General features: G+C 49.0%; 1 protein-coding gene across 1 annotated transcript in view; it reads right to left on the reverse strand.

Annotated features, from left to right (window-relative positions):
* Positions 1 to 25,895, reverse strand: part of Abtb2 (ankyrin repeat and BTB domain containing 2) — a 156,927-nt gene that overhangs the window by 22,664 nt on the left and 108,368 nt on the right. The window contains exons 2-3 of the mRNA XM_038329531.2: positions 18,170 to 18,316; positions 13,692 to 13,905 (exon numbers count right to left, since the gene is read on the reverse strand). Coding sequence (XP_038185459.1) covers positions 13,692 to 13,905; positions 18,170 to 18,316 — 361 coding nt within the window. The remainder of the gene's footprint in view (positions 1 to 13,691; positions 13,906 to 18,169; positions 18,317 to 25,895) is intronic.

Here is a 25,895-nt window from a genome sequence, read left to right on the forward strand (position 1 = left end):
CAAACTCTTGGCTTTGGCAATGAAGAAACTGCACAGGATAAGAGGTGGCTATAGGAAGCACAGTCCTAGAGGCTGACAGGTCACTGACGTGTGGCGGTGAGGCATTACTTTAAGGGACTGCAGCTCCCGGCACACCCTGCACACAGTCTGCTGCTGCTGTGATGAACAGTGACCTAACACTGGCTCCTCACAGCAGCTGTCTGTGGGCATAGACGAGCCGCTATCAGTAAGGCCGGTTTTGGCTACAGAATGAGTGTGAGCTACATGGGACCTATCTCAAACATAAACAACCAACAGAACTGGCACAATGGCTCAGCAGGTATAGGTGCTTGCCACCAAACCTGACATCTAGATTCAATCCCCACACACACTGGAGAAGAAGAGGATTTGCTCCCAAGAGTTATCTTCTGACCTCCACACCCATGAAGTGGCACCCCCTTACCCTCAAGTAAATACACGGAGGTAATAAAAACAGTAGACAAACAACACAAAACTACCGGGCTGAGGGTGAAGCTCAGAAGTAGAAGTGCTTGCCTTGAGTTTGCTGAGGCCTTAAGTTTAACCCCCAGCACAGGAAAACAAACAAAGAAGTTACTATCTGGGGAAAGTTCATAAAACACATCAGTGAAAAACGGTTTTTTCCCTATGTGACCCTGGACAATTCCTCTCACTGCTAGAGGAGAAACAGACTAGAAAGGCTAGAGCCCTCCCTGAGGTCACGCAGCTAACATCAGAAATAGGGATACAGAATCAGTGTCTCTTATGACCCCACTTCTCACTTCTATACTACCGGGGAGCCTGACTGTGCCCATTCAAGGGTCTCATGAGGCCCTTCAGCAGGACTCTGCAAAAGTTCTCTCTCTCTCTCTCTCTCTCTCTCTCTCTCTCTCTCTCTCTCTCTCTCTCTCTCTCTGTCACACACACACACACACACACACACACACACACACACACACACACAAGCTTCTTTAGGCCTTGATTTTAAGAGGTCCCTTCCTGCAGCCTGGAGAGAAAAAAGGCCTACCCTCCCCCCACCATATGTGATTTATTAGAATGACAGTCCTGTAGGTGGCATCTTAACACGGAACAGGAAACACCTCCAGTTTCTAGCTCAAAGCAGGCTCTGTTCTTTCTTGAGGTGGGGACTTTGGACACGAGACAGGTTGGCAGGTGGGCAGGCCATGTAGTCCAAACCCTGGGCAGGAGAAAAGTCTTGTGCCTCTGTCCCCAACCTGGTTTGTTGAGGCATGCACGCCTCTGAAAGAGGAGAATTTGGAGACATGGACAGGATGTGCCTTTTGGCCAATGCTATGAGACCAGGCTTCAGCTTCACCTTGAGGAGGCTGGGCCAGGGTTTTACTGTATTTAGGGGCATGCCAGCTAATGGGCACAGAGGTCAGAGGCAGGGACAGCAGTTTTGGGCTTACTTACTAGGGACATCTCTGCATCATCTTTAGCGATGTCTTACCCAGCCCGAGAGCACCCTGGAGCTTAAGAGAGGAGGAGCCAAGGAGCCTGAGAGCTGAGGCAGGGGGCTGCTACTGTGGTTTCTGGCGTCAGATCTCAGTTTCTCCAACTTGGCTCCACCTTCAGTAAGAGGCACAGGAGAGCTGTCGGGCTGCTCGGGTGGGTTTCCCTGTCCACGGATCTCACTGGGTAGCTGCCATCCATCTTGCCATCTGGGCAGGCAGGGAGTAGGACAGAAATGTGGCAAAGATTGCCAGATTTTTCCATCAAGTGACGATTCCACAGACAGAGACATCTCTGGAAAGACTGGGGTTGGCTCTGGAGTGCCAGCCTGGGGCCCTTTTTCTGGTTTCCCTAAGTCTTCCAGAGCTGCTGTGGCCCCAAACCAAGCCAAACGCCCATGTAGAATAAAGCTAACATTGTCCTACTGAAGTCAGATTCCACCCCAGCACAAAGGAAGCGATTCTAGTTCGCCTCACATCTTGGACTAATTATTTTCCTAGAATTGCTTGGTAAACCAGGATGGTTTGGCTCAGCGGAGAGTGAGAGCTAAGCACGTTTCTCTCCCTGGACCCCCAGGCCCGTGTCCCCCTGGCTGAGCCTGGCTGTCTCAGAACATTCGGCTGATCTTAGCAGAATCTCTGGAATCAGGTGACTTCTGTTGAAAGTGGGGCTTTGGCTTTCCAGGGGTGGGAACAAAACAGTTTCTTATTAAAATTCATCTGGTACAAATTAGAGGCACTGGAAGAAGCTTGCTAGATATCCTACACATGTGATGATTTCTAGGTTTTTGTTGTTCTGTTAGTGCTTGGGATTGAACTCACGTCCCGGCACGTGGTAAGCACGTGCTCCACCACTGAGTCACACCCCAGTCCTCTACCACTGAGTCACACCCCAGTCCTCTCGGGTACTAGGTTCTGTTTGTTGTTTATTTTTCAGATGAGGTCTTGTTAGGTAGCCAGAGCTGATCCCGAGTTCATGTTGTAGATCAGATGATCAGGCTACTTCATACTTGCTCCTTCCTGCCTCTGCCTCTGCCTCTCACGTTCTGGGATTACAGGTGTGCATGGGATTACAGGTGTTTTCCCCCACTTGCTATATGGTTGCCCAGGCTGGCCTTGAACCCAGGGCTCAAGTGAATCTCGTACGTCTGTCTCCAGAATAGATGGGATTAGGATGGGCTGCCTTGTCAGATTGAATGTGAACGTGGATCAGTTTCAAACATAGCCTAGTCATGATGAGCTACATCCTCTGCTGGCTTCTTATTAGTGGTTGCTCTAGACGTCTCAGTGAAGTCTGTCAGCAGAGGAACGTGCGGTCAGTGTGACAATGGGGACATACAGATGAGCACACAATCACTAAAGAATATTTACAGAACAGGCAGTGAGCCATTATTATTATTATTATTATTATTATTATTATTATTATTATTATTTTGAGACAGGGTTTTTCTGTGTAACAGTCCTGGCTGTTCTGGAGCTCTCTTTGTAGACCAGACTGGACTCGGACTCACTGAGGTCCACCTGCCTCTGTCTCCCAATTGCTGGGATTAAAAGCATGTGCCACCACTGCCCAGTGCCACTGGCATTTTTTAAAAGTCCCCTCCATCTATGGATTAATCCTCACAGCTACCTTATGAAGTGGGTGCTATTACTATTAGTGTGTGCACTTACACACGGGCAAACTGAAGCCCTGTGTCATTCACACAGCAGTGGCAGAACCAGGGCATGAACAAGTGCGCTATGAACCAGGAAGTTAAACCCATCCGAGGTCCTACTCAGAACATATTTCACTACCACACAGATTTATCCTTTAGCAATGTTTAGTGTTTTTGTTTTACTTTAATTTTTAAAAATTATTTGTGTGTGTGTGTGTGTGTGTGTGTGTGTATGTGTGTGTACATGCACACTCATGTATGTGGATACTAGCGCTTATGGGAGTCAGTTCTTTCTTTCTATCATGTGGGTCACATTTGAATACAAGGCCTCTACTTCCTAAGCCATCTTTCTGCCCCCACTTAACCCTTTGATAAGGAGTCACCATGCAGTCTAGGCTAATCTGGAGCTAACTATGCAGACTAAGCAGGCCGTCACCACTCCTGCCTCTACTTCCCCAGGTAGTGTTATGTGCTACCATGTCTGGCTGACTTAGGATGTGCTAACTAAGGACACTTTAAACTTGGGGATAAGGAAACCACACACCCATCCAACCAGCATGCTTGTCGCTTTCAGCTTGGTCCTCAACAAACGTTTATTATTCAGTATTTTATTTAAGATCAGCTTTTAGGGGTCTAGCCATGGTACCATACATCTGTAGTTCCAGAACTTGGAAGGTAGAGGTAAGAGAATCATGCTTTGATGGCCAGCCTGGGCTACAGAGTAAGTTCAAGACCAGACTGTATCTCAAGAACACAAAACAAAACCAAGAATAAAACAGTTCCCACATCAATGCATTTTTGACTAGGGATATTTTTAACTAATGATGACTCTACCAAGATGTGACCTATTTCACAATGAGAGGCATCTATAATATGTTTCCCAATCTGGACCACTTTTGAGAGAGGGGGGAAGTGCTAACATGCATGCAGCCTTGGGCCATGATGGAAAGAACACAATTACCTGCACTTGGCCTCTGGCCTTGACCCCTGGTGGCATCGTCTGTGGGTGAGGAGGTCTAGGAGTCCATGGAGCCTTCGCAGGCCACCACCACACTCTTTCCACACAGCAGGAAGGCCTTAAACCTTCCAAGTCAAGGCTATAAGACCCATTCTCAGGCCAGCACTTCTCAGCCTTGCTGCCTTGAGAGTGGCGACTGGTCCAGCAGGCTGGAGTATCACTGCCTCCCACACACACTGGGTTGTTGCACCATGACGGCAAGCCTCTTTCACCTCCTCTGTGGCGTGGCTCTCTGGGACAACATGCCAGAGACACTTTCTCTTTCCAAACTTGCATGCAATAGCCAACTAAATACCAATTCTGACGGAGCAGGTGCTCTTCCCTCTTGTGGGCACGTGCCACCACTCACGGGCTTCTGCCAGCAAGGAGCCTCATCAGGAACTTGGGACTCAGCTGTCCTGAAGGCAACATCATTTATCCCACAAACATCTACCCGCTGGGCAGGGGAGCATGGTAGAGTCTTTGGGCTAGACCCTTGAAATGGGTCCTTCTCTTCAAATGTAGCTGAGTGAAATCAGATCACATCTGCTTACCCCATCACCTGCAGTCTAGAGCAGAAAGGTGACCCACTTGAGAGTGTCACAAATAGAGCTTCTAGAAACTTCTGCGAGACAAGGCATGTTGAACTTGAGGTAGACAGAGATGAACATGTGTGTGGAGGAATTCCTGATAAGGAACTATTGGCGCTATGGCTAGGGATGGGGTCTTGTGGATGATGGCATTGTTCCAACACAGCCAGGGAATGAGGAAGAAAAGGCAAGCGCCTAGCTCCTTTATACACCTATAGCCCAGCTGGAGCCTGGTGGACACTCTGGCATGGACTTCTGAACTGCACACCAACTTAGGTCAAGCAAGCCTGAGGCCATTTGCATATTACTTCTGACCCTTCGGCTGCTTGCTAGGCATGTTTGTCATCAGTTCGTGCCTGACAAACAGTGTGAAGCCAAAGCACATGATTCAGGCCACTTAGCAGGCAACCATAACTGGCCTGGCCCTCAGAAAACGTAAGTGTGCTGGGGTCTCTCATGGTGACCAGCTGCCACACAGGGCACACCGAGAAGTAGATGTAATGGCTTATCATCCCCAGTCTGCCCAGACCCCAGCTTTTTTTTTTTTTTATGTTGAAAAAGTGTATATTTAGAATTAGCCGGCAGGACTCAGTTTAGATGATTCCAATTTTGTTGGCAACATCCAGAGCATCATAATCAGGAGCCAACCGGACATACGCCTTCTTCTCTCCGTCGGGCCTTATGAGGGTGTTGACTTTGGCCACATCGATGTCGTAGAGTTTCTTCACAGCCTGTTTGATCTGGTGCTTCTTGGCCTTGACGTCCACAATGAACACAAGTGTGTTGTTGTCTTCTATCTTCTTCATGGCTGACTCGGTGGTCGGGGGAATTTGATGATGGTATAGTGGTCAAGCTTGTTCCTCCTGGGCGCGATCTTCTGGGGGTATTTAAGCTGCCTTCGTAGCCGCAGGGTCTTGGGCTGCCGAAAGGTGGGCGATGTGCGAATCTTCTTCTTTTTGTGGCTGTGGACGCCTTTCAGCACTGCCTTCTTGGCTTTCAAGGCCTTCGCTTTAGCTTCCGCTTTGGGAGGGTCAGGAGCTTCCTTCTTCGCTTTCGGCGCCATCTTCCAGACCCCAGCTTTGTACTCACAGTCTTGACAAGCTCTGGACTTGACCTCACACTGGAAGCTGGATACCAGAGTCTCAAAGGGTGCACCCCAGGCTCAAGAAGGATTAAAAACCCCATTCCAAAACTGCATATAGTAAACAGGGGAAATGGAAGGGACAGGGGAAGCCACAGCCAGCTGAGAGGCTACTGGTCCTGGTTGTGTGGGAAGGAATAAATCTAAGAAGATTCCTGGCAGGCGAGTGAGGGCAGGCCAGAAACCGGCCTGCTCTGGCTCCTGATCTGCCCAAACTCCAAGCCTGCTCTCATCCCCAGAGTCTGAACCATCTCCAGCTTGGCCTCAGAAGCACCTCAAGAAAGCAGAATCGGTTCCCTTGAGAGCTGGGACTTCCCCACATGGAGGCAACTCTCAGGAACCCTGCAGACAAAAGGGATTGTTGCTGCCTATGTTTAAAAAAAAAACTGTGGAAATGAATGAAGCCCTGAGCTGGGTAGTTCCCAGTCTTCATTTTTGTGAAGACTGGCGGTTCAAACAATGGGACAGGAAGCCACAGGCAACGGGCAGCCTGCAGGGGCACTTGTCAGAGGCCTGGCCAGGATCCTGTCCAGTCCCCATACTCTATTATCTGGCACTGCCACTTTCTTTGTCTGCCCCAAATCCCTGGCTCGCTCCTCGGATGTTGGCAGATGCCCACATTTAGGCTGGCCACCCAGAGCTAGCCAACTCAAGTCTGATGGGAAGCAGTTGAGAGCCAGCCACCCATGTCACAGTGGGTGGGGGAGGAGCTGATGGAGAGGCAGGAGTCTTGCCGGCTTGGTCCTGGGAGGGCAATGGATTCACCACCGTACACACTGAAGAGCCATTGGTTTATCATAATCATAATTCCTGGTCTGAGCTCCACTCTTCCTCTTCCTAGCTGAGACCTTGGGCATGTCTGGGTACTCTTCAGGACCTCAGTCTGCTTATCTATAAATGGGAACAAGAGTAACTTCTTCCAAGAGCTATAGGCAAGAGACTGTTAGTTGTGTAAAGTGCTTCAGAGGTTGCCACGCTTTGTCTTGATGCTGAGATGCTACATAAAATCCCTTAATGTTCTCTAGACATGATGCATCCTGGGCTGCCGTTAGAACTGACTGCTGACTCCTCTGGAGTGTGGGTAAGAAGAGAGAAGGAGAGGCTGGAGCAACAAATTCTGCTAAGCTGAATTCCTGCTTCTCACAAAAACAATAATCAAATCAGATCCCATCACTCCTAGATATGCAGTGGCAGCAGGTCACACACGGGTACCACAGTAGTCCAGGAGCATAATCCACCATGTCTGTTGGAAAGTAACCCATAGTTTGGGTGGTCAGAGGAAATCCAAGCTGTAGAGGATTTTAAATCCTTGGGTTGCAGTTTGTAATACATCTAAGTCTCTACAATGGACAAACACTTTAGTTCCAAACAACTCTCACCTAAGTCCTTTGGGACATCTGGTCTACCTCATCCTCTTTTTTTTTTTTTTTTTTTTTTTCGGCCCTCACCAGGTTTTTTTTTTCCTACTGTTGGTGCTGAGTTACAAGAAAGTAAAGACAGGAACTGAAAAGTGAAGTACACGAACAAAGGGGAGAAAATTCATACCTTGAGTAGACATGACTTTTAAGCTCACCAATGTTTTGGGTTTATCTAAATTAAATATGATTTAGCTATTTTAATCCTTCTATAAGTTTATGATAATAACATTTGTACAGATATTAGCAACTGCCACATTTGGGGAGCTTATTGTGTGGCAAGCTCTTTATGTATTACCTTATTTGATCCCTACAAATTCTTTTAGAAGTAGGTCAAGTCATTTCCATTTCAAGTAAGGGAAAGGTTGGTGTGGGAAATCAAACCATTTGCTTGCAGTCAATGGTAAAGGTAAATGGTAAAGGAGAGCCCCTTTGCCCTAACTTCACAGACCCTAACCATTAGGTGCTACTGACTATTCGCTAAATGAAGACAATATTTAACTGCCTGCTGTATTTCAAGGACTGTTCAGTGTGCTAAGGACACCCCAGAAACAAGGAAGACGCTTAGCGCTTACATTTTCAAGGGGGTGAGAAAGGCCAGACAAGTAGATTAACACCTAAACAAGGTCATTTCAAATAGAAAAAGAAGGGGGAGAGGTGACAAGGAATGGCTTGGGTGGGAGGGACAGCTCTGTGTGCTCTGAAAACTAGACACCAGTCCTTTCAGAGGTTACTGGAAATACCAAGTGGGGGAACGTGGAAGCGATACCTAATTCACTCAATAGCTATTATTTCATTTACTTCCATTTTGGGTAAACAGATGGAAATTTAATGCACAAAAAGCGGGAAGAGTCAGGGAGAAAAGAGCTTAACATTGCAAATCTTCTTGAAGTGGTATTTAAGGGAATCACAAGTCAGTAGCACGAAGCTACCATTGCCATCATCTCTATTATTTGGTAAGAAAACACTTTAGCAAGCTGAGCAAAAGATTAACGAGCCACTTAGACTCAACACTCCGAACATCAATCGGTGGGTGCTTCCGATTTATTTAGAGTGTTTGTCTGAACATCATCGCCCTTCTGCATCTGGAACAGAACAAAGGAAATAGATGATTGTCCTCACCGTGGGGCTCATTTGTGTTAAGGTCATGTCCCCAGAACAAGGGGAGCAACCTAAAGAAGCAGGCCTGGAGTTCCATTTTACCAGGAACAGAGGAAGAAGAGCCGAGCCAGACTCTCAGAAGACACCTCTGAGCATGTTCCTGCCAATGGGAAACTACTGATCACAGCTTGACATTGGAGCACCTGCTAAACAGCAATTGGTAATGACTGGGTGGCGGGTGGGGGGGGGGTAGGTGGTGGATGGTAAATCTATCTAAGTTTTGTGTTTTGTGTGAGATCACTTCTGTCCTGATATATGTACCTGGAAATACCAGAAGTTCTGTGACTTTGGTTGCCCAAGCCATGCTACCTTTCTGATTTTCTGTGGCTGTCTTTTGTGGTCTAGGTCTAATCTTCAAAGACTCTCCTGAACGTGATAATGAAGACGTCAGACACACTGCATACTGGACACTAGCCTAGGTGCTTTATACATATTAATCCTTGAGCATCCTGAGGTTGCTAAGCAGCAAGGAGGCACAAAGCTAAAGTGACAGGCACGAGGCCATCTGGTTGGGGGATCTGAAGCAAGGCAGGCTCTGAGCCAGAGGGCCAACCTAACACACTGCCACAACACTGAGCTTCCTCTCACACAGTTTGATGGCTGAAGGTTTTGCTCCAAAAAGTATATCCCTGAACCTAAGCTTATTCTTTGGATAGGGCTATACCAGCTGAGTGAAGACTGAATGACATCAGGCCTTGCTTCCATCCTAGTTCAGACACTCTTAGTTTAGGGTCTGACTTACTGGGAGGCTCCAGCTCCCTGGAGGGTATCGCTCTACTACAAAGAGGCACCGTATAGAGCTGGGGGAAGGAGGAAAGGATACGGAGCCAGGGCTCAAGGCTTGAGCAAACAGACTGGTAGTGGTTTGTTATAGTGATTTCTCCCTGGCCTTGCTTTTTCAGGGTCCTGGGCTCTGGTGCACAGGACTGGTCACCCTATGTCAATCTGGCCCCCCTGGACCTTTAGCTCTGTGCCTTCTTCCATTCTTGATGCTTGGTGACATCTTCCAAAAATTTGCTGGCGAGAGACCCGTTCTCTTGCTCCCCTGAATGTCTACACAGTCATCCTTCTCATTCCTCAGGACAGTTACAGTCTGGGCTGCCACTCCAGCTGGCCAGCCCTCTGCCTCCAGACAGACACCGCCATCGAGGAGCACACTGGGCCAGATGGCTGCCCAGCCTCCTCCAGGCCTCAGGGGAGGGAGGCACAGACTCCTGGACCTCTGACAGGAGCTTCTTTCTGAGCTCAATCTTGGCAGTGACATACCCCACAGGGCAGCAGCTGTGACTGATCCTGGGTCCTAGGCCCTGTGCCGTGACACAGAGCTGCCAGAGAGCAAGGCATCCTGGGAGGGCACAGGGGTGGAGAGCTCCCAAGGGTAACAAGTGGGGTCTCAGTAGAGGACAGGCAGGTGAGTCTAGAGGGCACTGGAGGAGGCAGACCTGAAATTGGGGCCCACTCATGACGTCACGGGCCAGGGAGAAGAGCTCTAGGCAGCACTGTGAAAAGCCAAGGGCCTGGGGCTCAGAAATTTAATTTTAATTCTCATCTAGCCATGCACCACTCGGGCCTATGCTTGGTACACCACCCTCCTGATAAATTATGGGCATAAGAAACAGAAATAGCTAGAAATGCTCTTTACAAGATCACAATCTCTCTCTCTTTCTCTCTCTCTCTCTGTATGTGCGCGCGCACGTGTGTGTGTGTGTGTGTGTGTGTGTGTGTGTGTGTGTGTGTGTGTGTGTTTTGTCTAGTATAGAGTTTCTTTCCCCCTGTCAGGCAGGCTAAGTGGTTGGAACTCAGGCCTCTGCCCTAGAGTGTATACACTATTCCTGCTATTCCTGGACACTGCCCGATTCACAGAATGAGACTGTCTTCTCATTCTTTGCAATGGTACCCCGCCCTGATTGCCACCATAAGCTCCTGCTGTTTGTGGGACTCCCTTCCCAAGCACAGAACACCCAGGTCTGGGGAAAGGTTGCCTTACAGAGATACAGAGGCCCCGTTGAACAGTACGGGCTTAGCAGGGAATGCCACACTGTGCTCCACACAGAAGGGACGCCAGCATGTTGCTGCCCTTGGTCTCCAGGGCTGTGGACATTCAAGGCTCCTCACTAGAAGGAATCATGGTATATTTCTTGTGAACAAAAATAGAGGAGACTTGAACAGACATACCACCACACCCAGGCCACCAAAATGAGCCCCTTAGGTGTGAGGTAGTGAATGAGGTCACTTAATACCAAAGAGACCCGGACAGCCATCTGTCCTCACAGAGGCCTTCAGCTCAGACATTCACTGCCACACTGGGTCTCACAGGCGCTGTTCAGTTTGGGGTGAGTGCTTCTGAGGTGAAGCAGAAGAAGGAAGGACCTCGCAGACAGAAACAGTAGAGTCAAGAGAGTATTCTGAGCTTACAAAGCAAATGCCCTGGAATCCTGGCAAATTCTAGTTAATTTTCCTCAGCACTTTGGTGGGGATGTTAGGTTAGTAGAGCATCAAGGGCCTATGAGGCACCCAGCTCACCAAGGCCTCTAACGTCTGTCCTGTCTAAGAAAAGTTTGAGGCACAGCAGGGCCTGCATCAGCAGAGGGGGCCCAGGCCACAGAAGCTGCTTATCTGGGTATCTTCTGGGCGTCTGCTTGTCAGTATTAAGATTTGAAAGTTTTAGATTTCACTGCCCCCACAGTGGTGGCTCCAATTTCTTATCAATCTAAAACTTGTCTGAAATGATTCATGGAAAAATATCTTTGTGACCAGTAGACTTGTGGTGCAGAGTGTGGTTTCTAGATAATTGGTATCTAAATACACACACGTGTATATGGTGCTATTCAAATGTGTGGCCACCACCACATGCCGATAATGGACTCCTGCCATCGGGAAGCCTGATGTTGCTGCTATGAGCATGGGGGGAGGGAGTACTGTATACCCTTAGGGGCCAAGTCAGATGCTGCTGTCAAAAAATGCTTGGGTTGGGGTGGTGGGTCACAGTCTGAGGGTCGAGCAGCCCAGCCCAGTCCAGGGCAACAGGCCTAGTTCACCTTCTCCAAGCTGGCTTTGCTGGGGCCCGGCTCTGGGCCTCACACCTCTCGAGAACCTTACCAAACAGCAAGGAAGTCTCCTCCTCTTCTCTCTCTAATGTGGTTTGCCTAGCTCTTGTTCTTCCCCAGCCAACTTTTGCAACCGCAACACTTTCTCCACAAAACAGAAACAGCTGGGGTGCAGGGCCTGCGATCTGGCTCCACCCCCCACTGCATGGGCTTGACTTTCAGAATGCCTTGGGTTTCAGCTGCAGCCTCGTTTTGGGTCAGGCCCAGATGGGCCTCCCTCAGCCTTCCAGAGAAATAAACTGATGTTGACATCACAACGGTATCAGTAATAGTAACAAGGATGGCAGCATTTATTCCTCGCATTATTCAAGTGTGTGTGTGCCAGGACACTATCATGTTACGTTTCTTCCGGTTACAGGCTTTATGGCACGGTGGTTATGAGCACAGCCTCTACGGCCTTGGCCAGTCATTGAGTTTCTCTGTGCTCCCATGTCTCATGTGTAAAATGAGTACCTCCTTCCTGGTAGATGTGAGAGACAGGAACACACAGCCATAAAGTGCTCAGCATCGTGTCTGATAGAAAGTAAATACTCACTGAGCACTGGCTGCCTTCCTGGAATCTGTTCACAGTCTTCCTTACCACTCCTGGGTTCACAGCAGAGGACATGGAGCAATGTGAGCTGGAGAACCTTGCACAAAGGTCTCGAGGTTAAGGAATGTCAGTGTCATTATTTGTACCCAGGCCACCTGGTCCACAGCACTGCAAGCTCTGCTCCAAACACCGGAGTCCACAGGAGTACCAATGCTTCTTGGAAGCTGTTTGGAACCAACTAGAGCATGGAAATACACCTTAGTGTGTGTGTGCTGTGTGACTGCAGAGGTCCCGGAGAAGGGGACCTTGCTGTAGGGCAGGCTGATGTTCCCTGAAGACAACAGAGGCAGCTGGGGAAGGCCACAGGCCACCTTCCTTCTCCGGGCCCTTTCCCTGTCCTGGGCTCTCTTGGGTAGCAGTAAGTTTAAACAGGGTTTCCAAAGGCAAGTGAGGGTTTTTTTTTCCCATGAAGGAGAACACAACTTCAAGCCCACAGGAAGGTACATGCAGCATATACAGTTAATTGGGTATATATACTAAGTTTATACATATACGTGTACACTACACATTTGTTTTAGGGGGATAGGTCTCTCTACAGAGCCATGGCTGTCTTAGAACTCGCTATGTAGATCAGACTGGCCTTGAACTCATAGAGATTCACCTGCCTTTGTCTCCTGAGTGCTGGGATTAAAGATATGCACCACCATGCCCAGATTATTTGGGTTATATTTTTAAGAGATTTATTTATTAAAACTTTTAGGCTTTTTAAAATTATCTTAAGTGTTTTGCATATATATATATATGCATGTGTGTGTGTGTATATGTCACATGCATGCTTGATGCTAGCAGAGGTCAGAAGAGGCCACCAGATCCCCTGAGACTGGAGTTATAGATAGTTACGAAGGGTTGTGAGCTGTTATGTGGGTGGGAATCAAACTCAGATCCTCGGGAAGAGAGCGGCAATGCTCTTAACCACTGAGCTATTTTCCAGTTCTGGTGCATTATTTTTAAAAAATTCTTTAGGAAAAAGGTTTCCAAAGAGTAGACCTCGGAGGACCTACAACTAGAGCCCTGTCCTCCGGCTTATGTGAACACTCAGGCATCCCTTTCTCAAGCCCTCGTTGGGTCACCCTTGGAAGTCTACAACCTGTAGATGTGTTCAGCTTAAAAAAGGGCTGGGGCTCTGGAGAGCACAAAAGCCTGCCAGGGCCCCTAAGAAACAAGTAGCTAGGGCGAAACAGACCCAAGATCCCTTATAACAGTGGCACTGCCATCAAAAGAGGTGACAGCTACCGCTGATGGAGGGCCAAAGTGTCTGCTCACTCAGCCCCACTGCCACCTTTCCAGATCAGCAAAGATGTCTCGTTTTGTAGCGGAAACTGAGTTTCAAAGAGCCTAGCTAGTACACGTTAAGCTAACCAATTCCACATTGAGGCTAAAGCCCACTTCCTAGCCTCAATGACCCCTTAATGCACCTGCCCTGGGTAAAGAAGTATCACACTATACATGGGCCTTCATCTGCCTGAGCACATGCTGGCCAGCAGCAGGCTTCTTGCCCGGTCAGCAGGTCATTGTGCACTTGTGAGCACTCCCTACTTGGTGCTCGGGCAACACTCATACCTACCGTTCATTGTTCAGGGTCATTCTTGGGGGGTCCAGGTTGGGGTTCTCCATGGACTCCATCTGTGGACACCTCAGGAAGTAGTAGAGTGTGTGAAGAGCATCAGGGGACCACGTGATGGGCTGTGGTGGCTGGCGGGCCTGGCGAGCGGGGCTGGTGCCCGGGCACAGGGGGTGGCGCCCCTGCATGTGATGCATGGCTCGCGAGACCAGGTCACCTGGAGAGAGGAAGGGGAAAAGGCCAGAGTCTGAGTTCCCAGCCCACGTTCTCCTCCTCGGGTGGCAGCTCCCTTCACTCAGCGTAATTACTGTTTACCCCAGAGTCAACAGGCTGAGGAGGAGACTGTCACCTAGACCACAATAGCAATTTGGTTTCTCTTTCATTCCCAGTCTTGCCTTAGCAGCTGAATTACAAACCCTTGGCAGGGCTGACTCCTCCAGAACTTATGCTAATGTGGGTTTCCTTTTCAACATCTCTGCTCTCTCCACCGCCCCAGGGGCCTTCCCTCAGTTCTCTGACCATGGGAACCAGCCAAGCCCAGGCTCCGGAGTCTCCCCTATGTTATTATTTGCAAAACCCGGGGACTTTGGATGATAAAGGCTGCCATCGTCCACTGAACACTCAGCTATTCACAGAGGATGCAATTCCTTAGAAACAGAAGTTAACTTACTCCCTATAGGGCTAAGGATCAAGTATATCGCCACGTTTAAATGAAGGCATTGAGACTTATCTGCTGAACAGATCCTAACTTACGTGTTCTGGTCACAGTTGATTCTAAAACCCATGAACTTCACCTGCTATGGGCTGTACCCTGCCCTGCTGGAATCTGTGGGGGTCACAGGTCCCCACATCCTGTGTTGTGTGTCTGTCTTAGTCTTTTCAGCATCCCACCAGCCCCACAGGAAATGTCCCATCATTGTGTGAGGCCACAATGCTGAGAAAGGATGGTCTGAAACAGCCCCAAGCACCTGCAGGCACCCCTGTTCTGGGACGAGTGGCGCCTCTGTGTTCTCTAGGCCTGAGAACTCAGAGCAGACTGCCACAGACGGCCCGTCCCACAGGAAGCCTTAGAGACCCAGCTAACTCTGGAGTAGCAGAAGCGACCAGGTTCTGACTGTGCCTACAAGTAGCTTTAGATCAGCAAAGCCAATCAGTGCGTTACTTCATCTGGTCAACCTCTCTCACTCAGCTTACGGGTGTCTGGTCCTGCATTTCTTTGTGTTCCCAGAGCCCCGCAGTCTCCCACACAAAGGTGTTCAGAAAATGCCTGGTGAGTAAATGGAGCAGTCTTGTGCAGGAATTTCATTTCAAGGCTTGACTTAGGCATAGTGGCTGCCCCATTCTCCCGGTACAGCCACAGTGACGGTGACTGGGTTCAAGCAGGGATAAATGAACAGAAGTGGAACACCCCACCCAAAAGAGTCCTCCGTGTATTATCTCCAACCAAGGTGGACACAAAAGACACAAAGAATCCCTCCTGGTTCTTTTCAGTCCTCAAGTTACAGTTAGCTGCTGGGCCTCGGGCCAGTTCCAGGGCGAAAGGGTGGTGACAATGTGACCCTGATGCTGGCCACGTCCAGCAACTCTTGATTGCCTCGGTCCAGGACAGGATTCGGCCCCTTTAATTTGTAAAAATCCTTCGGTGATTTTAATATTCAGTCAGGTTTAAAGATCATCCCCAAGAAACCTGGTCAGAGCCTAGACTCCAGGGTCTAATACTTGTGGCTTCAGACTGAAGGTCGGTTACTGCTAGTCTGTGTATCCTAAGTAATGCTCCGAGCCTCAGTTTCCTCATCTGTGAAATGGAGATGCTGGCACAGAATCAGTTTTGAGGAGTCAAAGGGATAATAAGGAACCAAGTACTCACTAAAGCTGAGGTTAACAGCAGCACATCTTTGACAGCCTCTACCACCATTCCTCCATCTTTCCTGAACCCCTGGGGTTCACAGAACCACGGCTCACACACAAACACTGCCCCATATTTCCCAAGAGAGGAGGAATCTGGTCCTGCAACACCAGCTCCTGGCCCTGCCTTGGGGCTCCTGGGTGGCAGAAACTGGCATCAAAAGCAGCAGGAGGCTGCGCCTCCAGCAGTCAGTACCAGCTAAGTTGGTGGCAAAAAGCCGAAACCTGGCTCCTCATTCTCTAGGTCTAAATGTCACAACAGTTGATGAACCACAGAAACCACAGGACTACAAGGGAGAGAAATCAAAGTGTCTGAGATAGCATCAAAGAGAGGTTGTGTTGAAATACCATCCAAAGGATGGACAAGGCAAAGCCATTAGCATTAATTATTTTTATTGTTGTTTTATTGTTATTGGTGCAGCACCCTTTGGCAGCACATTTCTAGCCAGAATGCAGGCAAGAGATGCAGGACAGCAAGGGAAACTGCCTCTGGAGTTTCCTTTAAGAGAAAACAGGACACAGGGGCTCAGAGGTTCAGAGAAACCATGGAGGCAGAAGAGAGGTAGCCAGCTTCCGCAATCTAAATCCTTGCTAATGGCAGCTTTTCTCCAAGATCAAGGGATGGATGCTGCAGACAACTCAGACAGGACTTTGGGGAAAGCTCAGGCAGCTCCGTCAACGGCCAAAGCCACAGCTCACCTTGGAGCCTCTCCTTGGGTGATTTTTAGCTTCTGTCATTTTCTATTTTTTTAAGCTTTATGATAGACATAGAACACAGGCAAAAATCTCATCTTATCTTTAGACCCACCTTGGAAGGGGTATTTATTTCCATTATGGAAAAAGAGGAACGAAGCTCCCAGGAGTGCAAGGATGGGCCACAGCTGCAAGCTAGCATGGAAGCTGGCGAGGACTGTACCTGGGGCTCACCTCCCCCACCAGCTCTGGACTGTCGCATCCGTAGCATAGGAAGTGTGACCTGTGAGCTGGGGCAGGCCACTCATTGGTACTGGCTATAAACCTGTTAACAGCTCACAGGTTAGCTCTAGAAATGAAGAGTAACTTTTAAAAAAGATACCCGTAGCTCATTTGGTAGAGTGCCTGCCTAGCATGCCCAAAACCTGGGGTTTGATCTTCAGCCTGGGCATGATAGGACATGCCTACAATCCCACTTAGGAGACAGAGGGAGAAGAATCAGAAGTTCATCAGCTGTAGTAGAGTGTTTGAAGCCAGCCTGGGCTACTTGAGACCTTGTCTTAGGAAAGAAGAAAAGAAAGAAGGGCAAAAAAAGATATCCATAGCAATTTGACAGCAATTTTGTGTTTATCTAAGAATAATTTTTAAAAATCAGCCTTTCATTTTACACATCTTATTTCATTTTTTCCAGCTACCCATCTTTAGGGTATTTTGTAAAGTTTCAATCTGTAATTGAGGGCACATGTATCTGTGGTCCCTTGGCACAGCTCATTCCTGAAGCCTTGAGGTGACTGGGCTGGGCCCTTACACAGGTGGACACTTGGTGCTTTTGGAGCATCCCTGTATTGTACTTGAGAATCAACTGATCCCAAGCTCAATGAAACCTTGGCCCCATGCCCAGAAACACCCACCAGGCATGGGAAAACAAGCCCTCGCCGCTTACTAACCATGGAAGACTTGATTAGAGGTGCTACAGGTTTCGTGCAGGTCGTTCCAACCCTCATTATGAGCCATCAAATAAAAACAGCAGGCGAGAGAGTCTGGAATATAGCACCGTCTTCAAAATAAGGCCTTAAACATCTGGCCACCCTTAAAAAGAAAGGCTTTGCTTCCTGCTCATACCTTCTCTTTAAAATCCTCATGGGTACAGATGGTGAGAGAAAAATCTGAGGGCCAGGGCTCTCCAGGCAGCTAGACCTGTTACAAGAATGGATTTTCCAAACTTAGCAGGCCGGCTGGTCCTGGCTAGGCACAGAGAGTTAACGCATGGAAAGTCCAGGGTGAATTCTACATCCACAGTGCTCAGTGCCAAGTATCACTAGCCTCATTAAGGTCTTTAGTCTCTGAAACAAAATCTGCCTCCACCTTTTTCCCCTCCCTTGCAGGGTAGGTTAGCAAAACCTTTGGTTTCAGAGGGAGGGACCAGCCTGTTCTGCTGTCTCTCAGAAGATGCACTGGGGATGTCGTTTCTCAGTATCCTAAGGAGTGGCCAGGCCAGGCCAGAGACCAAGCCCAGGAGAGTTTCAGGACACAGACTGGGCGGGACAGACCTCATCCCTTCTAATGCGCCTGTGGACTTTCACTCGCGTGCGCACAGGGAACACCAGGGGCTGTTATCTGTGCTGGGGAACGTTGTGTACTGGAGAAACGCAGTAGGCAAAAGTGAGCAAGGCCCTGTCCTTGTGGCACTAACAACTTCTAGTCAGAACGGAAAACTAAATTCCTTATGAGTAAATATCTAGGTTGCCAGTGGCGGCTTGTGCTCTGGGTGAAACGGAGGCTGCGGATGAGAACTGGAGCAAGAACAAGGGGCTTCGGGAGGCCCGAAGGACTTAGTGCCAGAGCCCAGTTACCGCCCGCCCCTCGCCAGGCCCCATCCTTACTCAGCTCTGAGATGCTGCCCACACACGTGGCCAGGAGAGACTGCTCCAGCGTCCGCAGCTCCAGCTGGGCATAGGCATCGGCTCGCTCGTCGTGGCCCAGGGACCCACTGTTGTACGGACTGAAGTAGGCCGGGAGGGACAGGACACCTGTGAGGAAACAAGACCCAGAGATCACACTGAGAGCGGAGAGCCAGACCACAGCTTCAGCGCCCCACCCTGCCCTGACAGAGCAGAGTCATAGGACAAACCCCCCACCCCCGAGCCTTGGGAAGGTGGGTCTTTCCTCTGCTTGGTGCCCGGGGGTCACAATGAGAGAGAAGTGGACCTCTTCTGCGAAGGTTTTACCCACATGTAGACAGAATTTGGAATTGTCAAGAAACTAGGCTATAGACTCGGGCCCTACATTGAGCATTTACAGCAAGCTTTGACTGGGCCAGAGTGTTTCTTTCAGGGTTCTGGGGTGACACGAACCCCAGCTTTGTTTTATAGCATTTAGACTTGGTCAGTTCAGGTGAGCACCTGTTCCTTCAGAGGCCAGCTACCTGCGGAGTCCCCTCACTTCCCCACGCAACCCACTCTACTTTCGGCCCAGGAGGCTGGAGCCACCACTGGGGAGGGACAGTGCCCTCCCTACTTTACGAAGAGGGCTGTCCCAGCCCCTGGCCAAGGCCAATTAGTGTTTCTCATTAGTGCTTCAACAACAGGGAAGAGATTCCAAATCCATCCCAGGGGATGCCAGCTTGTAAATCTCTCCAGCTCACTGTGTGGCTCTTTAGCATGTACCAGCAATGCAGAACCTGTGGCGCAGAGATGCCCACTACACGCAGAGCCTAGGGCAGGAGTTCCCAAATTCTGGGAGCCGTTGCTTCTATGGTGGACTGTTCAAACTTCTGCCTAGTATTTGCTTATGTATTCTTTTTTTTTTTTTAAAAAAAAAAAAAACAAACTCCATAGAAATCTAGCCATTCACTTTGGGGTGAAATCTAAAATTTCTTGAGAAAACTGGAGAGTTTTTAGCACGTGGGCAAGACTGAGTTAGAGTCCCCTCTGTGGCATGCAGGGAGGTGACAAGGGTATGCAGCAGCAGGGGGTGGTTAGGATAGGCCCTGGAGTTCACGGCCACTGGCTGACATGTGACTAGCCACGTGATCTTGGGCAGGCTACACGGTCTCTCTGCTGGCTAGAGACAGCAGTGGGAGACCATAAATCACTTTCTCAGGTAGGTTTCAGATCCGGTTAAGATGACCCTAGAAGGTGTACAATTGCCCCCTAGGTGTCGAGAGTTAGTGGCCACACCACCAAGGCTCACGCTGCCCTTGTGAGTGGCTCTTGTGCATGAGAACACAGCTGGGTAATGCTAGGCCCTTTGACTCATGCATGCTCCCCCCTGAGCCTGTAACATTTTTCTCTTGTGGGACAAAGGCACATGGGCAGTCTTCCTCTAGCCTGGGCCCTTCCTGGTATGTCTCTGTGGATCATCCTGCAGGTGTAAGTGACAGGTCTGTCAATCCATCCTCCTTGGTACCAGAGTGACTGAGGCTAATCCTCTCTGGGCCCTTACCCCATCACAGTAAGAATTAGCTCCACAAGGCCTGAACCAAAGCCTTCCTCAAATATTTATTTCCATAGGAGGAGAAAGAGCACATGACTGGAAGACTCTTAACCCTTGCCAGGGTCCTGCTCCCTAAAACAGAAATTCTAATTGCTGGGTCAAACACATTAGGACGAGCTGGCCTCTTAGTATTAAAATGAGTTGAACAAAAGAAGAGAAAGCTACTCAAGGGCAGCTACAGCCCCAGCGGCCAGGGTGGGGGTGGGGCTCCTGCTGCAGCCTAGTGCGGTCCAGCACCCCCTCCGTCTCCCTTCCCACTGACAGAAACAGCACTGGGGACATGTGGATCACATCTGCCGGGGCTTAAGGCAAGGGCACAGGAAATTCAGCTGACTTGTCAAAGGCCTCCCAGTGAGAAATTTTATGTCACTAGATCTGGCAGCAGGGGTAGGCAACTCCGCTAGTAACTTCCTATTTTGTCAGTTGTCAGCCATCCAAAGGGGCTGAATACAGTGGCAAAAGTAATTATGAACCTGTTATTAATAATCAGAATCACAGCTTTGAAGAGGCTCTTCCCTATCTATTTTATAATTTATTCTTCCATCAAGGAAAACAATGAAGACAGGACTAAAGCTGACTTTAAAATATTTTTGTGTGTTCATAGAACGTGCGTGCAGGGCACATGCACGTATGGTGCATGAACACATGTAAAGGACGCGGGCTTGAGTGTCCGTGCATACTCAGAGGTCAGAGGCAGCCATCCAGGTGCCCTGCTCTACTACTCTCTCACCTAGCCTGCAGTTATACTGGTAACCAGAGAGCCCCAGTGACCCTCTTGGGTTACAGGTCCATTTGCAGCCACACTCAGTTATTTTATGGCTCTGAGGTTTCAAACACAGGTCCTGACGCGTGCACAGCAATGACTCTGACCCACGGAGCCGTCTCTCTAGTTCCCACCACAGCTGACTTCCTGAGTTTTCTGCGACAGGCGTTGTGAGAGCAGCTCCCACATTATTTCACTTAGTCCCTCAGACTTCATGGGGTGCTGTGCTCGCCCTTCTTACAGAAGACAAATGCAGGCAGGACGATGGTCACAGAGGTTACCGGAAACTGAAAACGGAGCTGCTATAACTCATCACTGAAGAGATTCTTAGCTGCTGAAGTGAAATGGTATTTTAATTTTGATCACCTTGCCCATTCATATCAGTGGTTCTCAACCTTCCTAATGCTGCGACCCTCTAATACAGTTCCTCATGTAGTGGTGACCCCCAATCACAAAATTATTTTCACTGCTACTTCATAACTGTAATGTTGATGTCGTTATGAATCATAATGTAAATAACTGTGTCTTCCGATGGTCTTAGGTGAACTCCGAGGTTGAGAACTGCTGATTTAGGGTCTGTGTGGGCCTGACTGCCCACTTCTCTCTGTGCGTGTGCATGTGTGTGTGTGTGTATGTGTGTGTCTACATGTACAGCACATGTGTGGAGGTCAGAGAACAACCCTGGGTATCAGTTCTCAAGCTCTTCCACACCTTTTGTCTGAGTCAGGGTTTCTCTCTGGATTGAGTTTTGCCCTGCAGGCCAGGTATATGGCCCCTAAGCTCCCGGGGCTCTGCCTACTCTGTTCCTCTCTGCCATCATCACTGGGATCACAAGCCCACAGAGAGCTATGCTCTTCCACCAGTCAGGGGTTCTCATGGCTGCCCCATCCTTGAATCTTGGAACCCCTGGCTTTGCAAAGCTGCAGCCTCCTGCTCCTCTTCCACTCTTTCCGACAGTACTGCATCCACTCAGATATCTGAGCATCCTTCTCCATTCTCTCCACCTTCCATGCCACCAACTGGCCACCGAGCCTTACTGCTTTTACCACCTCAATATTTCAAAATTGGCCACTGCCCTGCTCTCACCCTGGCCTCCCTGCCCTCAGTCTGCAGCTCCCCCAAGCCTCCTCACTGCCCCTAAGAAGAAATGCAAGTGCATTTGTCCAGGTAAGACTAGACAGTGTCTTTCCTTCCTTGTCTGAGACACAGGGGTGAGGAGTAACTCTGCTAGTCAAGTGGCAAAGCTCCCAGCATGTCCCCCGGGATGCCAGCAGTCGGGAAGCCCAGCACACTAGACTGTGACTTCTCTGAGCTAAGTTTCAGTGCTGTTCTCAGCTGACTGCAGTTCATAGGTGGGGGTGGGAACAATCCATTTTCTTCCCAGCTGATTCCTTACTAGTGCCCAGAGAGGGTGGAGTTGCAGTAGGTGGGAATCTCCACCCTAAAGCCTGGGAACCCGCCTTCTCACAAGTAGGCAACACCCAGGAATTAACCCTGGTTTCTGCTTACAGAGGCGCAGTCTCTCCCAAGCACATGGCATTCCAGGAGCGGAAGGGCAGCACACCTTGCTGGCAAACCAGAAGTTTAGTTCAAATGAACAGAAGATGATTTCAACTGCTTCTCTGAAATACAGGTCTGATTTGAAGGCACCTCAAGTCCTGCCTAGCACTTGAGTGGACCCCGAAGCACTCCCCCACATTTGCCATTCTAGTACTTAACTGCTAACTGGTCAGCAGTGACAATAAACAGAACTGGTGAGTGCTTATTTCTCTGTGTTCATGTCACAGTCATCTCAGCATTGTGTGTGTGTGTGTGTGTGTGTGTGTGTATGCATGTGGGTACATAAGCACAAATAAGTGCATGTGTGTGTGTGTATGCATGTGTGTGCATGCATGTGAGTACATAAGCACAAATACACACATGGGTATTTGTGTGCATGTGTGCATGCATGTGGGTACATAAGCACAAATATGTGCATGGGCATGTGCACATGTGGGTACATAAGCACAAATACGTGCGTGGGTGTGTGTGTGCATGCATGTGGGTACATAAACACAAATCCGCACATGGGTGTGTATGTGAATATCCCCCCACTTTCCACGCTGACAATATTAATGTAAAAATGTCTTTTTTGTGTGGGACTGAATGCAGTTTAGATCTTCCCGATACTTCATTCCAAAGCCACCCAGGCTGTAACATAAGTGCCCTTCAAACTCAACAACCCATTTCCAGCACTCTCCCTAGCCTTGCAAGTGACTTCTACAAGAGTAAGTCTCCTTGCAGGCCTGTGACTGCAGCCCCATTTCCCCTCCTTGGTACAGGGACCCTCATGCATGTGCCAAGACAGCAGGGACCACCACTACCCCACATCCTTCAGAGGAAGATCGGGTACATAGAGTTACTCTTTGACTAATCTTGTGAGGAAACACGAGGTGCTGGGAGCTTGGGTGGAGTTCCGTCTATAAGCTTCTGAAAACACAATCTGTATTGCCTGCCCCCAAGAAATGGCTTCGAATAGCCTGCACCGTCCCAGTCCCCTCCTCCCCTTCAAAAAAGGGTTTCTATTCTCTGGTTTGGCTTTTGGCATTTTGGTGGGGGTGAGGTAAGGAGTTGATGTGTTTTTCTGAGACAGGTTCTCATGTACTCTAGGTTGGCTGCAAATCCCTATGTAGTTCAGGATGACTTTGAACTCCTGAACTCCTCTATATCCCAAAGCTGGGATTCTAAGCTTATGCCATCATGTTCAGCTTGAGATGAAATTTTATATATAGAACATCTAACACCTTGTTGTTGTGTAAAAGTCATCTTAGGACAAAGTATTAAGAAGCAAAGGCAGGAATATTACTCAAAGAGATTCAAGTGGGGCACAAGACAGTGGATCCTAAACAAAGCTCTATTTGAAGAGTATTTATCCTGACAGTCTAAGCTCAGGGCATGGGTGCTGAGGCAAAGGAAAGAGGAACAAAACAAGAAGAGAATGTGGAAAAGTAGATTGAAATATGCCTGATAAACTGTCAATCATTCCCGTGGAAATGATTCACTGAGTAACCAAATGCACAGCTAATTCCTGGGCCAATCTATTACATGGAGATCTGTGACAACCAAGAGTTCAAACGAGGACAAAATTCTGAGACAAGGAAAGAGAGGTGTTTGTGTGCACACATGGAACAGGATGCCTAAACGGAGTCTGACCAAACGCTGACCGGAAATGAAGAATAAGTGGGAGCAGGCTTGTGCCTGCTCTATATCCTATGCCAGAAGTGGGGTACACAAGATGTTAGGCCCCCACAAGGTCCTATCAGGAAGCTACTACCGCAGTGCCCAGTCTTCTGGGGGACACAGGTTTACATGGGTTGGGTCACTTGGCTAAAGCCTTGTTCAAAAATGCCAAGTGGGATGCAAACTCAGCAGCAGTCACTGTGTCTCTAGGAAGGGACTGAGGTTCAGACTCCAAGGGGACGAGTACAGGATGGGAGACAAGCACTTCCGGTGTCCCTTGTATCAGCACTGCAATTTCCCTCCTCTCTCCCTTTTTCTCCCCCTCAGTACCAGAGACTGAAGTCCCTAAATGACAGGCAAGAGCTCTACCACTCAACTCTGTCCCTTGCACTTGTCTCACTTTTATTTTAATTAATTTTTTTTTTTATCTTAAGTGTATTGGTGCTTTGCTGCATGGATGTCTGTGAGAGGGTGTCAGATCCCCCGAAACTGGAGTTACAGCTGTGAGCTGCCGTGCAGGTGCTGAGAATTGAACCCAGGTCCTCTGGAAGAGCAGTCAGTGTCTTGACCGCTGAGCCATCTCTTCAGCCCCCTTGTCTTACTTTTTGAGAGAGGGTTGCACTAACTTGTCTAGGCTGGCCTTGAACCTGTGATTCTTCTGTTTCAGCCTCTGAAAGAGCTGCGATTATGGGCTCATGCCACAAGGCATAGCTCATATCCTTCTCTTTAAATATTTGTTTTTCTTCCATCTATTTGTGTGTGCATGAGTGTATTTATGTGTGTATGGGGTGGGGGATGGGAGTGGAACTTAATCTAACCCCCTCCCCCCAAACATGCGTGCACAGAGGTCAGAGGATAACTGGTGAGTTCTCTCCTTCTACCACGGGCATCTCAGGGATGGAACTCAAGGCATCTCAGGTGGTCAGGCTTAGAGAGAAGAGCTTTTACCCACCGAACCATCTCACTCCTCTCCCCTCTCTCTCTTTTATGGGCAGGAAATTAAAACCAAATAATAATCACCTTCTGGTTAATACTTTGCTCTAGCTAAATTACCAGGTGGTCTTCCTGTGAGGTATTTTTTTTTTTTTTTGAGGTAGGTGGGACCAGGAGCCCAGCAGTAAGAACTCAGAGTTACAACTGCCCAAGTGGCCGAGGAGCAAGATTAAAGGCTGGTGAAGTAAGACACAGGGGTATTAGCCACTCCCTTTCTCCTGATAAAAGGGGCAGTCAAAAGTCAGTGCCACCAGGTAAGGGACTGGGAGCCCCGACAGCCTGTTCTCACCTGTGGAACTGTGATGTGGCTGCTCTTTTCTCCCTCAGCTTCTCAGGGAAGCCCTAGACAGGGCGAGGATCTGGGCCAACAGAACACTAGACTGACCCACAAAAGAGTGCTGGAGACGCCGAGTCCCCTGAGAGTGTTCTGACACTTGGATCCATTCTAGCAGATATCAGCCCGGTCACAGACAGCACACTGGGTGCTCATGAGGAAACCAGCCAGCAGAGACCACGGATGCTGCTCGAGATGTCTGAAGCACAAACTTGGTTCAAATACAACTGCTTCACTGATGTTGGCATCTTTGCAAGAGAGTAAGAGAAAAGCTGCCTAACCGTGTAGACCGATTCGGAAAATTAAACCCACAGGTGAACTGTGGAAAAACAGCAAGAGTCACAGCAGGGGCAGCTCGGGGCAGAAAACCAACCATGAACAACCGAGCTTCTTCCTGTGGAAAAAGGCTCTGTGCTACTTTGAGTACTTTTTTTTAGAGATTCCAGGTGGTCTCGCTGCAAGCACCTGGGTGACCCTGGAAGCAGGAGGCTGAGAATGACCTCGTCCTTTAAGGAACACCCGCCCCATGACCGTGGTACTTTGTCACATTCTGCCCTTGACCCTCAGAAGGAAATCACACTAATTTCTGTGAGCTACTTTTGTAAACAACACATTCAAAAGACACATGCAGGGAGCTGGATGTGCTGCATACACCTGGCATCTCTGTGCTTTGGTGACAGAGGCAGAGGAGGGGGTGCAGGCTCGCCTCTGTTATACAATGAGTCCAAGTCAGCGAGGGCGACTTACTGTCACAAAAGCAAAATCAAGCAAACAAAAATTAAAAGGCGGACACAGGAGGATCTCT

The sequence above is a fragment of the Arvicola amphibius genome, chromosome 5 (assembly GCF_903992535.2).
Source record: "Arvicola amphibius chromosome 5, mArvAmp1.2, whole genome shotgun sequence".
Taxonomy (NCBI): Eukaryota; Metazoa; Chordata; class Mammalia; order Rodentia; family Cricetidae; genus Arvicola; species Arvicola amphibius.